Here is an 18,206-nt window from a genome sequence, read left to right on the forward strand (position 1 = left end):
GTTATTCCAGTGCAGGGGGCAGTCTTGGTCTGTATTTACAAAGATATTATACTGTACTGCAGTGGTTCTCAAAGCCGATCTGCCGCTTGTTCAGGGAAAGCCCCTGGCGGGCCAGGCCGGTTTGTTTACCTGCTGCATCCGCAGGTTTGGCCGATCGCAGCTCCCACTGGCCGTGGTTTGCCGTTCCAGGCCAATGGGGGCTGCAGGAAGCAGCGGCCAGCACATCCCTCCACCCACATCACTTCCCGCAGCCCCCATTGGCCAGTGGGAGCCGCAATTGGCCGAACCTGCGGACACAGCAGGTAAACAAACTGGCTGACCAAGGGCTTTCCCTGAACAAGCAGCGGACCAGCTTTGAGAACTACTTCTGTACTGAATATGTGATCAGTGTTCACTAGTACTTTCTATACCGGGGTGGGCAAACTTTTTGGCCTGAGGACCACATCAGGATATGGAAATTGTATGGCGGGCCATGAATGCTCACGAAATTGGAGATAGGGTGCGGAAGGGGATGAGGGCTCTGGCTGGGGGTGCAGGCTCTAGGGTGGGGCCAGAAATGAGTTCAGGGTGTGAGGGGGGGCTGTGGGTTGGAGGCAGAGGGGTGAGGGCTCTGGTGTGGAGCTGGGGATGAGGGGTTTGGGGTACAGGAGGGGGCTCCAGGCTGGGACCAATGGGTTCAAAGGGCAGGAGGGGGAACAGGGATGGGGCAGGCTGTTGCAGCATGGAGGGGGGTGTGGGCTCTGGGGTGGGGTTGGGGATGGGTTTGGGGTAGAAGAGGGGGCCCTGGGCAGGGATCGAGGGGTTTCAATGGTGGGATTGGGATCAGAGCTATGCCAGGGGATTGAGCGCAGGGGGGCTCAGGGGTGCAGGCTCCGGGCAGCACTTACTGCAAGCAGCTCCCAGAAGCATGTTTCCACTCCTGCTCTGAGGTGCGGTCAGGTGCCTCTGCATGCTGTCCTGTCCACAGGCACTACCCCCGCAACTCCCATTGATTGCGGTTCCTGGCCAATGGGAGCTGTGGGGGTGGCACCTGCGGATGGGGCAGCGCACAGAGCCACCTGGCCACACCTCCATGTGCTACATAGCATCCGGAGGGAGGTCATGCCAGCTGCTTCCTGGGAGCCTCACGGGGAGGGGGGGCAGGCCCCCAACCTCGCTCCCCAGCTGGAGCGCTGTAGTGGGGTAAACCCACGACCCTGTTCCCCGGCAGGAGCTGAGGGCTGAATTAAATGATCTGATGGGCCGGATGTGGCCCATGGGCCCGTAGTTTGCCCACTCCTGTTCTATACCTATTTATCACAGTGCTAGAATTTATTTTGGTTTTTGTAATTCTGCTATTTAAACCAGCAAGGTGATGTACTGCCTACGTTGTCCTGCAGTTAGAACGGTGAACTAAAACCCAAGAGAACTAGGGTTCATCATAGCGAATCTCCCTAAAAAACATATGTCAGTAAGAGATTTCGATTTTCATTGACTCTTCACTGACTACTGGGAGTACAGTATTGCACTGACAAGAACTGTGCACCAGCCAAAAGGTTGCGATTTCTGGTTCCAGTGCTCCGTTAAGGTCTTTGTGCCCATTGCAGTCCTACCAGGAGGATCTTTGGACTGGATGTGGCCCTAGCACTCCATAACATCTTTAGGAGCTATGGAGTGTGGGTCATAGGGCGATCTGTGATTCAGGCAGTGATGGAGTAAAGAAAAAAGAGCTTGAGAGTGAAAAAGCAGGGGAACTAGACAGAAGAGGTAACAGATAGAAGAGAGATCAGGGAAGGGGAGAAGGGGAGTTGCATATGTTTAAGCATAGATGGCCATTCTAGTAGTTATAGTTGCAATCCCAAATCCCCTTATGTTACATAAATACCTACTAGTACCATTGTCCTAAGGTTACCTCCTCTTCAGAACTAACTACTGTATCGGAGAAAAAAACTGACTCACTGGAGAAAGTGAAAATTGAATAGTCTTGGTATGTAAACAAGAAACATGTCAGGCAGCAGTTAAAACTCTTCATGCACTCAGAGCTATGAGGCTTAATTACAGCAGTGTCACAATCAGCAGTTTCCATTTGCAGATGCTTTGGGGAACTTTTTCTTTGGTTTTAGTTCCCATGCATTTCCAGTCTCAGGTTTCACTTTAAATTTAATGTTCAAATGAATCCAAAAATCAAAGAGAAACTCTGTCAGAACAAGTTCGAAATTTAGTCTGTCACTTCTGTTTCGTGAACTGGGGAAGGGGTCTCTGTTAAAAGATATGTTAAAATATTTTTATTTTGCAGAGTTTATTGCATGACCTTTTGAGGTTTATATATGCTTTAAGTGTTGATAGTGGGTCAGATGTATTCCTGGTATAACTTTGCTAATATCATTGAGTTTGCTTGACTCAACGAGTTTAGTCCTCTCAATCTTGGTTCCTTGTGTAAATTTGTTCATATCATAAAATCATCACTTCAAAATTTGGCATGCTTGGCAGATTTTGCTCCACAGACCATTACCTGGACTATAATAGATGGGATGTCATACCAGTAGGTCTGAATTGAGGTGCTTTAGCAGAGCTCTGCATTGAAGCTTGCACATTGCCTGCATTCTCTCTTCCTGGCACTAGCCCGTGTATTTAATCCCCCCTTTCACTCAAATGCACACACACATTTTTGAAAAAGACTGAATTGAAATAAATATTCTTCAGGTTTGACAGTAACTGCAGTGAAGGATTCTGGAGAATGGAATTTGGAAGCTGGAGCACTCGTGCTTGCAGATGGAGGTCTTTGTTGTATTGATGAATTTAATAGCATCAAGGAACATGACAGAACCAGCATACATGAAGCAATGGAGCAACAAACCATCAGTGTAGCTAAGGCGGGGTAAGTGGCATTTAAATGCATGTGATGAAATAACAAAATATCTTTCCCCTGAATTCCGAAATATTAAAATGAATGTTAGATCTAGATTTGCCACTCTGATCAATTTAAATCTTTCCTATACTGTACTATACATCTTTGTTTTAAAAGATACTCTTAGACTATGAGTCAAAATTTCAAAGGAGGGTGAAATGGACCAATGGATGCATATGAATAAAATACTTTTGGATCCCCTGCATCATCTTTGGGAAATCTGGCCATTGCATATAGAGAGGGCACGTCAAGAAGAGTGTTTTGGAGAGTGGTGGGCTCGGGGGTACTGTGGGGAGTGAGGCATTTTTTAAAATGTGAGTTGCAGTTCAGAAGCCAGGACTGAAAACACTTTTTTCTTTTCCCTACATGAATGGCAAATAATTAGTCAAGCAGCGAAAGAAGAAGGAGCAATTCCCGGGCTGCTCATTTTTATATGGTGGCCCATCTCATGAAAGAGACTACCGGCCACTGACTTGTGAAGGGAAAATGGTATATGCTACTTCTGAAAACTTGGATTTTTTAATTCTGTGGCAAGTGAAGCTACTGGCCAAATCCTCAGTCTGTCCACAGAGGAGACTGACATCCTCCCTAATAGAAGAGCTGGAGATTTCCCTAAAGTAGCAGAATCTCTGGCTGGGATAGAGCCAGCATAGCCAGTTCTATCCCACCCTCTCTCCAGTTCAGATGTGTCAAGGGTGGGAGGAGGTTGGCCTAGGGCACTTTGCATTCCAGTGATCTTGATCCAGCAGAAAGACTTCAAGGGTGTTGTGGCTGCCTGTGTATGTTAGAGCATTTTTGAGGCTGCTCTAAATTACACAAGGGACTGAATTGGCCCATAGCTGTCCTCAACCTTGGAGGGGTGGGGAGATACAAAGCTGGTTTTAAGCCACCTTTATTGCTGCCTCCTCAGGTCCTGCTATTATCCTATCTTATCCAGAACTTGAGGTTAAGGAAGTAGGTCTTCTTAAAGAGCCCACTCATAAATGAGTTGTTTACATAATTAAAATCCGTTAGCTGGTTTATGAGGCAGTAAATTCTTAGCTATGTAGAAAATACCATTGTTTGACAAAACATGCAGACATACTGAAAGAGTACATTTACCTCAGAATCTGAGGACTGCAGGGAGCTTGAGGAGTTAAATTTGGAGAATGACCTTGCAATTAAGTCACCTTGCTATCTGAGCGGTTGGCACCAATTGATCTCCTTTGTAGATTCTGGTGCCAGCACACTATATGCAAAAAAAAAAAGAAAAAAGAAAAAAGTCAAACCTGGGTGCCTGAAGTTAGGTTCTTAAACCCTAAATTTAGGTACTTGCATACAAATGGCCTGGCTTATGAAGGCGTAGAGCCACTGCACCGATAATCTGGTCTCCTGTCTTTCATCCAAAACTTTCCTCCCATTCTCTGTCACTGATGAATGTACCACCATTCTCCCTGTCACTGATGCTTGGAACCTGGGAGTCTTTAATTCCTCCCTTTCCCTTTACATCTAGGCTGTGTCCAATATCTTGCTGTTTTTTCCTGCATAACATATATTTGAAATCAAACCTTGTCTTCCTGTCCAGTCACACACAACTCTTGTTCAGGCCCAAATCGTCTCCTGTGTTGATTGCCATAATCTCCTCCTCTTTGGCATCCTGATATCCACATCTTCTTGACCTTTCAAACCAACTCCCTATTTTGAATATCTCCACTGACTCTCCCTTTTCCACACACATCAAATTCAAGCTATCCCCCCGTCCAGGCACTTTACGCTCTGTCCCTCTCTCCTTATTTGCCCCTGTCTCTTTTTAGTTTTTCCTGCACCCCACAACTCAGCGAATGACAACAGCTTTGAGACCCTATTCATCCGTTTCTTCCACAACCATTCCAGGGTTTTTTCCCACACTGCTGTATGCTGAATGGCTTCTCCTCAGTTAAATCCCTCCTCAGGACTTGCTTCTTCCACAAAGGCTACAAGAAATTAGCCAAGTAAGCCACTGATCTCATTCTATTTACAAAAGCAAGCCAACACACCTGCTTCACCATCTGGTGCACTAACCTTCTCTGAGTTACTGAATTGCTAAACATTGCCTTGGTCCTGGTTGTGGATTTCTGCTAACCACCTCCCTTTTGGTTTAACCTGTACCCATGCTGGAGCTTACAGCTCAGCTCATAGTTCTTTTCAGCATAATTGCAACTACTTACCGTGCAGACGGGGAAAATCACCTCAGAAGTGTGTGGGCACAGTTCACTAGAGGCAAGTCCCACTTTACATTAACCTTACGCAGACACAACTGCCCAGTCAACCTAAACAATTACACTCTTTAGAATGGTATTTACTTAATCCAATGACTTCACATTGAATCTGTTTTCAACTTTTTCTCCATATTTACGTTTTTATGCTATTTTTATGTGAGCAACTTTAATAAAGTAGAACCATGCAATATCCCCAGTATGCCAAGTATCCGCTCATGAGGATGTTGCCTACAACAAATGTGCAAGGTTGAAAGTGTGCCATTACAAGTCCTATTGTCCTGACGACTTATCCCAGCAGTATGGATGGGAACTCCCATTGTACTTGAACCATGCTAATGACTTGGACTTGCTATGGTTTAGTTCAGTCTGTTTTGTAAAATGGATCCATGCTTTAACTGGATCCCCTGATAGAGATGATTTTGTTTTGTAGATGGGAACTTAGAACACAGTTTTGCTCTCAGCACGCAAAGCTTCAGGTCACATGCTTTAAAAAGGACTGTATTTACTTAGGAATTTTTAAATAATTATACCATTACATAGAGAAGTTCCTGTTGCTTTGTGCATTTAATCTCTCTTTATACTGGCTGGGAGCCAACACTCTTTTCTTGTGGTGTGTACTGTAAATTGGAAAGCTAAGATTATTGGCTCTAACCTACATTCAGGTTCTGGACATGAGGTAGCAGCTTGCCTGGAGCCGACTGGAAATAGCCTGGTGATAAACCAAATTTAGAATAACTCTTCTGTTGCCTTAATTGAAAGAATTGTGCTGTGACTACTGGGACAAAGGTGTCTCACTGCAACTAAAAACACAGGAGCCAAGATAACATGATTCAAAGAGAAAATACTTTTTTCCCTGTAGAAAAATATGTAAAATGCTTAGCCATAGGAACAGCATATAGATATATAGATATTTCTTTTTTTTAACCCTGAATTGAGATATCTGAGCCATTAGCAATTATCTTTGAAAAGTCATGGAAGATGAGTGAGATTCCAGAGAACTGGAAAGGGGCATGTACAGTACCAATCTATAAAAAGAGGAATAAGGATAACCCAGGGAATTACAAACCAGTCAACTTAACTTCAACACCTGAAAAGATTAATTAAGCAATCAATTTGCAGACACCTAGAAGATAATAAGATGATAAGTAACAGACAGCATAGATTTGTCAAGAACAAATTGTGTCAAACCAATGATTCTATGATTTTATGAATGGTGCTATGTAAACATAAAATATGATTTTATATATTTTACTCAAAAATTATTTTCTATATCCAGTTACATGGAATAGTGATGTACATCATCTTTGTCTTTAGCTTAGTGTGCAAGCTGAACACAAGAACCACTATATTAGCAGCAACAAATCCAAAAGGCCAGTATGACCCTAATGAATCAATCTCCGTGAACATAGCCCTTGGCAGTCCTCTACTGAGCAGATTTGACCTGGTCTTAGTATTGCTAGATACAAGAAATGAAGACTGGGATCGCATAATTTCTTCTTTCATATTGGAAAACAAAGGTAAAAATAGTCTTTGAATGTATATAAAGCTTCTTCTCCGCACTGATCTTTCCCAAATGTTCTACAGCCCAGTTTTGGAATGACCACTTCAGTGACTGAAAGGGTAGTTCAGTTTATTTTCATTCGATCCTTGAATTCATGCACGGTGCCGGCTGTGCTGGTTGTGATGTGGTTGCCTGTCCATTAGGAATAGGACTGAGACCACCAATCCCTGTCACTTAGATCAGTGGTTCTCAACCAGGGGTCCGGGGCATCCCGGGGGGCCATGGGCAGGATCAGTGTTAGACTTGCTGGGGGCCAAAAAGCTGAAGCCCTGTTGTGCGGGGCTGAAGCCTGGGACCCTGAGCCCTGCCACCTGGGACTTAAGCTGAAGCCTGGGCAACTTAGTTTTGCAGGTCGCGTGGGGTCCAAGGCAGTTGCCCTGCTTGCTACCCCCTAACGCCAATGCTGACTTTTATATGCAGAAAATGCGTTGTTGTGGCACAGGCGGGTTGTGGAGTTTTTATAGCATGTTGTGAGGGGCCTCAGAATGAAAAAGATTGAGAACGCCTGACCTAGATTACTAAACACCTGTCAGATGGTGACAAATTTCAATCAGTCTCACTCCATGCCTGTTCCTTCTACCATGTCCTCCACACCCGCTTCTCTTCCCTTTCCATTTAGCTGATCCCCTACTACCTAACATACCCTACAAAGTAAAAGTGGAACTAACATGGCATTTGCTGCCCTCTAATTGTTCACTCGATTTGTTTGTTGCCCCTCTTCCTCTACCCTGTCTGGTCCATTTAGACAATATTCTCTCTTGTTTCCTTATACTCCCCATGTGTCTGTACCATCAGTTGTGTCTCTTGTTTTATACTTAAGACTGTAAGGTCTTTGAGGGAAAGACTGTCTTTTTGTCTTGCACAATGAGGTCCAGGTCCATGCCTAAAGTTCTGAGGTGCTACAGTAATAATAATAATTAATAATAAAGTAAAAAGGTGAGGAAAATCTTCTTGCACTCTCTTCTCCAGTGCACACCTGTGCCACATCTGGCACATAGTGATTGGCCCTATCAAATATGTAAGGTAGCTAGAGGAAATAATCATATATTTATGTGGCACTTTTCATCTCAAAGATACCTGGATGTTTTACAGACTAAACAAGCTGATGAACAGTGAGCCTGATCTTACTCCCATTTAAATTGATGGGAGCTTTGCTGTTGACTTTATTAGAAGCAGGATTGGATGTTGGAGCCTGGGGTGAAACACAACAATGTTACAAAACAGTTCAGGGCAAGAACTTTCAGCAGAACATGAGCAGTTTAAACAGCAGGGAAATTAGGTAGGTAGTGTAGGCTTAGATCATGCTGGTCATGAGTAACTTGCATGTAGCTTGATCTGAGTGCAAGGTTAAACTGTAAACAAGGATGTGACGGGTTGTGGACTGGAGATGGTGTTTTGGGGCTAGGTAAGCGTGAACACCTTGAACTGATAAGCTTGAAATATCTTAAGGTGAGGACATCAGCAATGAGTCCTTACACAATCTGCAAAGCAGTTGGTTCTTACATGGACCCTGTGATGTCCAAATCAATTCAATTAAAGAAGTATAGATATTAGGAGCTAGGATATAGAACCTGAGTGACATGCTGGACAAGGTGTTTTGGATAAGCTGAGTGGAAAAGGTCTTGGAGGGAATCCCAACAGATAGAATGTAATAACCCACTCTGGAATCTGGCCAAATCATAGCTGAGCTAAGAGAATGATAGTCCCTTTCTGCTCAAAATGTAATAAAACCTCATTTTACATTCATTCATTCATTTAACAGGAATCTTTAGGAAACACTGGGAGTGGATGGGTCATTACACAAAGTAAAACTATTTACCCATGTTTATTCATGCACACACACACGCACACACACACACACACGCACGCACACACACTGTTCCTCACACCTTCTTGTCAGCTGCTGCAAATGAACCATTTTGATTCCCACTACAAAAAGTTCTCTTCTATCCTGCTGGTAATAGCTCACCTTAACTGATCACTCTCGTTAGAGTGTGTGTATACATATATCTTCCTACTGTGTTTTCCACTGCATGCATCCGATGAAGTGGGCTGTAGCCCACAAAAGCTTACACTCAAATACATTTATTAGTCTCACAAGTACTCCCGTTTTATCTCTGTCATTGTTTTGAAGTTATTGATTGAGCACTTGTTACGCAGGATGCCCAAGCAAATCAGAAAACCTCTGGAGCATGGAAAAGATGAAGACCTACTTTTGTCTAATAAAGAATCTACAGCCAAAATTGTCTGATGAGAGCAACCTTATTCTTGTGCGTTATTACCAGATGCAGCGGCAGAGTGATTGCAGAAATGCTGCCCGAACTACCATTCGCTTATTAGAGAGTTTGATACGCTTAGCAGAAGGTGAGCACATGGCAGTTTTTGTTTTTCTGCCCAACCTTTTTTTTTTTTTAATGGACACGTTAAAAGTGCAATTATAGTTCATAGGTTAAGTAGTGACCTTCCAGCTAAACTAGGGATGGATGAACCTCCTTGAGTTTTAGCATTAGTGAACCTATAGGTTTTGTGGGGGTTTTAGATATACAAAACTAGTTTGAATTTTAATTTATTATATTTCTCCCCCCAAAAAATTAAACCAGTGTAAAGAAGTTAAAGGGAAATGAGCAATGATATTTAAGGACCCAATACTGCAAACACTTGGCACGTGATGTCAGTTATCCCAATGAGCCCACAGTGATTGGCTCCTTTATAAATATAATAAAACTGCATATGTCCATTGTAGCTAATTGTGTAAATATATTTCTAGGCAGAGATTTTTAAGCACGAAATGTGAATTGATTAATTAGTTAATATTTGCACAGCACTCTAAAAAAGTAAAGGATTACATAAATCATATGGTTTTTACTTAATGCCTGTCTCAGGGTTTATTTCTTTAATTTTGGGTCCACTCTGGGACATTTCAAACACACACCACTCCTGCTCATTCTGAAGCCAGAGGGATTATTTCCTGAGGAAGACATAAGAAGGGTGTAAGGATTTGGCCCTTATCATCCCATAATGTTACTAAAAACAAACATTTCATTTATTTCATTTATTTCATTTTAAATACCAAGAATGCTGTCCACATTGTGTACTAATGTGTTATGAAATTTCACTTTAAAAGCAAAACTGCATTTGAGTTTTAAGAACAAAAAAATAAAGGAAGGGTGAAATATCTAGGGTAGTGCTCTTCTGTCCTTTAAAATGGCTTAATGGTTTTTAAAAATGAATTTAAAAGAACATACAGTAACTTTGTATAACAAATTTCAGCCCAGAGTGATGTTTTATTTTGTCAAAGATATCTCTTTTTTATTAGTCAGTTGTTCCTATTTGAATTTCTTTGTCTGTGTGTAGAGGGAGGGAGGAGGGAAGAAAGGGATTGTTTTTGTTTTTGTTTTGTAAACTTTCCTATCATTTAAAGCCTTTATCCTGCAGATACTTTGATGCTATTCATGTTATAAAGTATTTTACATAAGTATGCATTTGCATGATTGGGGTCTTAACCAGCATTTTATATTTTCAAAGTGTTATACAAAAGTACCATTTTTCTTGCTTAAAAATAACTGTTCATCAGCATAATTACACAACCAATCAGAATGGCATAGTATGGAGAATTATTTGCGTTATATCTATTCATAAAATTTATTCTATTTTGGGTAATGGTGATTATGGGAAGTGAAGCAGGAGAAAAAAAATAATATGGAAAAAACACGTTTAAATAACATTAAGGCTGTGACAGAGACCAACAAAAGGAAGGAAATGCAAAGTGTGGACAATTGCTTAAATCATGTCTTTTGTCACGCAGAATGAAAGGTTAGCTTTAATTTTAAATGTCCTTCTTTTTGTTAGATTGTGTTGCTATCAATACATTTGGATAGATAAATATTATTTTATACCACATTTATCATCATGGTATCTCAACACCTTACAGTTGTTTAAATATAGTCTTTTGCTTTTTTTCCTTCCAATTCCTTCAAATTGTTATTGAATCTCTAATCCAGAAGACACACTTCATTTCTAATAAGGAGAGTTTAAGTTTTCCCAATTCTGCAGACACTTATGACAGTGAAGTCAATGGGACTATTTTTATGCTTAAAGTTAAACACATGCATAAATGTTTTCAGAATCAGGCCTGAATTTGTTAGCCTCTGGTTGCTAATACAAACAAATGCTTTTCAACTTCAACAACATTTTTTTTTAATGCTCATTTATTTTTGCTAGCCCATGCTCGATTGATGTTTAGGGACACTGTAACTTTGGAAGATGCTGTGACAGTGGTCTCAGTGATGGAATCGTCCATGCAGGTAAGCTTTCTTATAGGAAATGACACTACTACAATCCCATGCTCTATGATTTAATTCATTTAAGGAGACTACTATGTATAACTGTCTCCATCTCCTTGGAGAACAATCCATTTTAATATTCAGACATTGAAATATAATTGAATTGAGAAACTGTGTTATCATAGATGGATGGATGTATTTTTTCAGTTAGACATTAGCTATTATATGTGAGAACCAAAAAAAAAAAAAAATGGAGTTTTGAAAAAGTTTTAGAAAGGTGCCAGAGCAGTGTAAAAGGACTTAGCATAAATGAGAATCAGGCCCGGAACATTTAGTCATCATTACAGTTTGTCACTCCAAAATTGTAGCCAAAACGTGGTAGTGTTGCTTATATCAAATAGTTCTTTGGGAGGACAGGTAGCACTGCACCGAGCAGTATTCAAGTATTTGCCTAGGGTCTCCACATTCATATTTGCAGCATTTCTCATCTTCCATTTTGTCATATTGTCACCATGTTTGCCACCCCAGCTCTCACTCCATTTGGAGTACATCATTGTTTTTGTTTGAAGTCAGTCCCTGGGGGAAGTTGTTCTAAAGAACCATGTTCTCCCAGAGCATCGGCATTTCCTGCCATTTTGTTACTCCGTAGCCTTCCACAGTGGGATTTTGGGGTAAGGGATTTTCAAGGGCGAAGCTTTTTTTGGACTTCAGTCTCTTGTGTGGTGGAATGTGTCCAAACAGTGGATGTCTTGATACATGCACCTGTTTTTGTTTCTTGTTTTTACTGAAGACATCCCATCTTACAAATATTGGTGCAATTTATGTGAGGCAATATAGTGACAGCATGGGAGTTGGTTTCAAAGTGCCTGTGATGATCCTACAGGATTGACTGAGTTCAATATCAGTTTTGTGTGCATGGCCTAAGATAGACTATATGGATGTACAGTATTCTGCAGTGGAGTGACACAGACTGAGACAGAGTGTTTTTGGAACAGCTCCCCATTTTATGCTGGCCAGTTTCTGGAGTATACAGTGTTAGGAGTTCACTTTCTTTTGCAGCTTCTTTACGTGCTCTTTGAATGTCAATATTCAGTCTAATGTGACCCAAGGTACACTAGATATTCATAGTGCTCAAGGATTGTACCATCCCACAATATCTGGAAGTTTTACTTGACCTGATGGTATTTCAGGTGGAAGGTACACACTTGTGTCTTGCTGGAGTTGGCATATAGAAACCATGTGCAATAGTACTTTCCAGGCACACTCAGAGAGCCAGTTAAAACGCGCTCAGTATCTAAAAATCTTTCTGGTTGAGCAGCAATTCAAAGAACATCAGCATAAATGAATCTGCGCACATGAGGGGATTCTGCTTGGTCATTTGTGTAGACATTAAACAGCAAGGGTGATAGCACTGAATCGTGGGGTAATCCACTCTGCTGAGTACATCATCAGCTCTTCTGACCACCAATCTCAACAAAGAAACATTGATTTTCGAGCAGGGAGGAGATGATGTGGACCCTCTTGCTATTTCTCAACATTCTTGCCTATTTCACGAAAAGTACATGATAGTTCACAGTGTTTAGTTCAGATAGGAGATGAATGAGAAGGGAACACAATAAAATTTTGCAGAATAATGAATGGTATAGAGAATGTAACTGAGCACTCCTGTTTATCATTTCTCATAATACAAAATCAAGGGGACATTCAATTAAAATGAAAGGCAACAGACTTAAAACCAATAAAAGGAAATATTTTTAACACAATGCGTAACTAACCCCTGGAACTCATTGTCAAAAGATATCATTCAGGCCAAGAGCTTACGCCAGATAGGATATATGTTGAAAGGATATGAATCCTTGGGGTTAAGGGTATAATCTAGCTACTAACAGAAGCTAGGAAGAAACATCCCCTAGGAGCAGGTTATCCCCAAATTATCTGTGGGGGGTTTTAGCACCCTCATCTGATGTATATGATATTGGCTCTATCGGAGACTGTCTCTTGCACCATTGGTCTGATCTAATACATTTCCCGTTTTCTTGTACAGGTTGGTATCTCATGACTATGAGAAACCATATATGCAAACGATGATACGTTTTATGTAGCACGTTTCAAGCAGAAGGACCTCAAAGCATTTTCATAGTATCATAGGACTGGAAGGAACCTCCCGAGGTCTTCTAGTCTAGTTCCCTGCACTCCGGGCAGGACTAAGTGTGGGGGTTAGCATGAAAACCTCCAAGCTTAGTTACCAGCTTGGACCTGGTACTTGCTGCCACCACCCAAAAAATTAGAGTGTTTTGGGGCACTCTGGTCCCCCTGAAAAACCTTCCCTGGGGACCCCAAGACCCAAATCCCTTGAGTCTCACAACAAAGGGAAATAATCCTTTTTCCCTTCCCCCCTCTCTGTTCCCAGTCCTGGAAACAAAAGTACTTTCCTATTCCCCCAGAGGGAATGCAAAATCAGACTAGCAATCCAACACACAGATCTCCCCTTGATTTCTTCCTCCCACCAATTCCCTGGTGAGTACAGACTCAATTTCCCTGAAGTAAAGAAAAACTCCAACAGGTCTTAAAAGAAAGCTTTATATAAAAAGAAAGAAAAATACATACAAATGGTCTCTCTGTATTAAGATGATACAATACAGGGTCGATTGCTTAAAAGAATATTGAATAAACAGCCTTATTCAAAAGAATACAAATCAAAGCACTCCAGCACTTATATTCATGCAAATACCAAAGAAAAGAAACCATAGAACTTACTATCTGATCTCTTTGTCCTTACACTTAGAAACAGAAGACTAGAAAGTAGAAACTACTTCTCCAAAGCTCAGAGAAAGCAGGAAGACAGACAAAAGACTCAGACACAAACTCCCTCCACCCAGAGTTGAAAAAATCCGGTTTCCTGATTGGTCCTCTGGTCAGGTGCTTCAGGTGGAAGAGACATTAACCCTTAGCTATCTGTTTATGACACGCCCCCCAAATTGCAGACAGTGGGGAAGCTCACTGGCGGCGATTTCCTTCTAGAGCTTTAAAATAAACAGATTACTACAACACATGCACCTTTACATATACTACTAAGTATATAACTAACAGACTTCTACATTTTAAGAACACTTTTTAACTACTGAATTCTGGGAAACTCTCACGGGAGAGTGCATCAGCTACTTTGTTAGAAGCTCCTGTGATGTGTTGAATTTCAAAATCAAAATCTTGGAGAGCTAAACTCCAACGAAGAAGTTTCTTGTTGTTCCCCTTGGCAGTATGAAGCCACTTTAGTGCAGCATGGTCAGTTTGTAGTTGGAACCGCCATCCCCAAACATATGGGCGTAGCTTTTCCAGGGCGTACACAATGGCATAGCATTCCTTTTCACTGACTGACCAGTGACTTTCCCTCTCAGACAGTTTCTTGCTGAGAAACACGACAGGATGGAAGTTGTGATCTGTTGCTTCCTGCATGAGCACTGCTCCTATACCACGCTCAGATGCATCCGTGGTTACTAGGAATGGCTTGTCAAAGTCCGGGGCCCTGAGCACAGGGTCAGACATGAGCGTTGCCTTAAGTTGGGTAAAGGCCTTTTGACACTCATCAGTCCACTTAACTGCATTTGGCTGGGTCTTTTTGGTTAGGTCGGTCAGTGGGGCAGCGATTTGGCTGTAGTGTGGTACAAATCGCCTGTAGTATCCGGCCAAGCCTAAGAAGGATTGGACCTGCTTCTTGGACCGTGGGACAGGCCACTTTTGGATAGCATCCACCTTGGCCTGTAGGGGGTTTATGGTTCCTCGACCCACCTGGTGCCCCAGGTAAGTCACTCTGTTTTGGCCTATTTGACACTTTTTGGCCTTAACAGTTAGTCCTGCCTGCCTGATGCGCTCAAAGACCTTTTCCAGGTGTAGTAGGTGTTCGGGCCAGGAGTCTGAAAAAATGGCCACATCATCGAGGTAGGCAACTGCAAATTCTCCCAGTCCAGCTAGTAGACCATCTACCAGCCTCTGGAAGGTGGCGGGTGCATTTCGAAGGCCGAAAGGAAGGACATTGAATTCATACACCCCCGCATGGGTGACGAATGCTCACCTCTCCTTGGCAGGTTCATCTAGCGGTACTTGCCAGTACCCCTTAGTTAAGTCTATTGTAGAGATGAACTGGGCACGTCCCAACTTTTCCAATAGCTCATCGGTGCGTGGCATTGGATAGTTGTCCGGACGAGTTACCGCATTTAGCTTACGGTAGTCCACGCAAAAGCGTATTTCCCCATCTGGTTTGGGTACCAGAACCACTGGAGATGCCCATGCACTGGTAGATGGGCGGATTATACCCATCTGTAGCATGTTCTGGATCTCCCGTTCTATAGCAGCTTGGGCATGAGGAGACACTCGGTAGGGTGGGGTTCTGATTGGGTGAGCATTACCTGTATCAATGGAGTGGTATGCCCGTTCAGTCCGTCCTGGGGTGGCTGAGAACAATGGGGCGAAGCTAGTGCACAGCTCCTTGATTTGTCGCCGCTGCAGACGTTCCAGGGTGGTTGAGAGGTTCACCTCTTCCACGCCACCGTCTTTTTTCCCGTCGTAGTAGACACCGTCAGGCCACTCAGCATCATCTCCCTGGACTGTAAACTGACAAACGGCTCAGGAACAGGAATGGGTCTGGAAGCTTGCCTGGTTTGGCTACGTGTAACCATTCCCACTCTCTTGGCCTGCTTCACCTGGTTGGCCAAGTCTTCCCCCAGTAGCATGGGGATAGGATAATTGTCATAGACTGCAAAAGTCCACATTCCTGACCAGCCTTTGTACTGGACAGGCAGTTGAGCTGTAGGCAAGTCTACAGCTTGTGACATGAAGGGGTAAACTGTAACTTTGGCCTTTGGGTTGATGAATTTGGGGTCAACGAAGGATTGGTGGATAGCTGACACTTGTGCCCCCGTGTCTCTCCACGCAGTAACCTTCTTTCCACCCACTCTCAAATTTTCCCTTCGCTCCAAGGGTATTTGAGAGGCATCCGGGCCTGGGGATCTTTGGTGTGATGGTGGTGTAATGAATTGCACTCGCATGGTGTTCTTTGGACAGTTGGCCTTGATATGTTCCAGTTCATTACACTTAAAGCATCTTCCATCTGATGGGTCACTGGGCCGAGGTGAGTTACTGGAGACTGGTGAGGTTGAAGGGTAGGGTATCTGTGGCTTTACTTGGGTGGTATGTGGGGTCTTTGGCTGTCCTCGGTTGTAGGGTTTATGGTCTGTGTGCCCCCTGGGGTAATCGTTCCCCTTGACAGTAGCTTTCTTGCTTTCTGCCAGTTCCATCCATTTGGCTCCAATCTCCCCCGCCTCAGCGATATCTTTGGGATTTCCATCTTGTATGTACCGTGTGATGTCTTCAGGAACACCATCCAAGAACTGCTCCATTTGTATGAGGAGGTGCAGTTCTTCCAAGGTTTGAATGTTGTTTCCTGTTATCCAGGCCTCATAGTTTTTTGCAATGTAGTAGGCATGTTTGGGAAATGACACCTCTGGTTTCCACTTTTGGGTTCTGAAACGCCGACGGGCATGATCTGGGGTTATCCCCATTCTGTATCTGGCCTTGGTTTGAAAAAGTTTATAGTCATTCATTTGCTGCTTAGGCATTTCAGCTGCCACCTCTGCTAAAGGTCCACTGAGCTGTGACCTCAATTCTACCATGTACTGGTCTTCGGGAATGCTGTACCCAAGACAGGCTCTTTCAAAATTTTCCAAGAAGGCCTCGGTGTCATCCCCTGCCTTGTAGGTGGGAAATTTTCTGTGCTGTGGAGCAATAATGGCGCCGGGTTGTTAGGGTTGGCTGGCACATGCAGCCCAGCTTTTGCCAACTCCAGTTCGTGTTTTCTCTGTTTTTCCTTCTCTTCATTCTCTTTTTGTTGTTTTTTCCATTTCTTTTTGGTGTTTTTCCATTTCTTTTTGGTGTTTTTCCATGTCTCGGCGGTGGGCCGCCTCTTCTTCTGCTTGTTTCCTTCGGTAGGCCACCTCTTCTTCTTCTAGTTTTCTTTTGTGTGCTGCCTCTTGGGCTGCCTGTTCTCTTTGGAAGGCTGCCAGTTTGATGCTTTCTTCCTTTTCTTTCATCTCCATCTCTTTTTGTTTTATTTCCAGTTGTCGCCTGTGTTCAGCTTCTTTGAATTGCTCTTCGGCCTCAATTTTTGCCTTAGAAGTCATGGTTCCTGTTTTCTTGTGTTGGGGTGCCCTCCGGTGTTTATCTTCTGCACTGCAGGCTCTGTTGCCTCCTGAAGTCTGCCTAGCAACAGTGCCTTTAGCTAATCTTCAATGTTAAGTAAACCTGAAAAACCACTTTATTTGCATGCATATAGTGCTGGAACTTGCCTCCTAATGGGAGGGCTATTGCATGACAAAAGACCCTTAACAGTCTGGTAATGGCTTCTTGCTTAACATGCAAGCCACAAACTGCCAGAGAGAGCAGAAAAAAAAATTCTCTCTGGTTCCCTTTTAAAACCAACTGTTTCTCTCTCTGCTAAAAAGCCCTTAGCAGAGAAAAGAAAAATATAATATTCCTACTGGCTTCTGGATTCTGTCTATATCCCACCACTGCTACACCATATCATAACCTTAGTCCCAGATTTGGACCTTAGCGTCCAAAATATGGGGGTTAGCATGAAAACCTCCAAGCTTAGTTACCAGCTTGGACCTGGTACTTGCTGCCACCACCCAAAAAATTAGAGTGTTTTGGGGCACTCTGGTCCCCCTGAAAAACCTTCCCTGGGGACCCCAAGACCCAAATCCCTTGAGTCTCACAACAAAGGGAAATAATCCTTTTTCCCTTCCCCCCTCTCTGTTCCCAGTCCTGGAAACAAAAGTACTTTCCTATTCCCCCAGAGGGAATGCAAAATCAGGCTAGCAATCCAACACACAGATCTCCCCTTGATTTCTTCCTCCCACCAATTCCCTGGTGAGTACAGACTCAATTTCCCTGAAGTAAAGAAAAACTCCAACAGGTCTTAAAAGAAAGCTTTATATAAAAAGAAAGAAAAATACATACAAATGGTCTCTCTGTATTAAGATGATACAATACAGGGTCGATTGCTTAAAAGAATATTGAATAAACAGCCTTATTCAAAAGAATACAAATCAAAGCACTCCAGCACTTATATTCATGCAAATACCAAAGAAAAGAAACCATCTAACTTACTATCTGATCTCTTTGTCCTTACACTTAGAAACAGAAGACTAGAAAGTAGAAACTACTTCTCCAAAGCTCAGAGAAAG

The 18,206-nt window shown here is 42.8% G+C and overlaps 1 protein-coding gene across 1 annotated transcript in view; it reads left to right on the forward strand.

Annotated features, from left to right (window-relative positions):
- The window catches only part of MCM9 (minichromosome maintenance 9 homologous recombination repair factor), a 78,320-nt gene that overhangs the window by 50,733 nt on the left and 9,381 nt on the right, over positions 1 to 18,206 (forward strand). The window contains exons 8-11 of the mRNA XM_050949472.1: positions 2,683 to 2,857; positions 6,439 to 6,641; positions 8,846 to 9,049; positions 10,907 to 10,989. Coding sequence (XP_050805429.1) covers positions 2,683 to 2,857; positions 6,439 to 6,641; positions 8,846 to 9,049; positions 10,907 to 10,989 — 665 coding nt within the window. The remainder of the gene's footprint in view (positions 1 to 2,682; positions 2,858 to 6,438; positions 6,642 to 8,845; positions 9,050 to 10,906; positions 10,990 to 18,206) is intronic.

Source organism: Gopherus flavomarginatus, chromosome 4 (assembly GCF_025201925.1).
Source record: "Gopherus flavomarginatus isolate rGopFla2 chromosome 4, rGopFla2.mat.asm, whole genome shotgun sequence".
Classification (NCBI taxonomy): domain Eukaryota; kingdom Metazoa; phylum Chordata; order Testudines; family Testudinidae; genus Gopherus; species Gopherus flavomarginatus.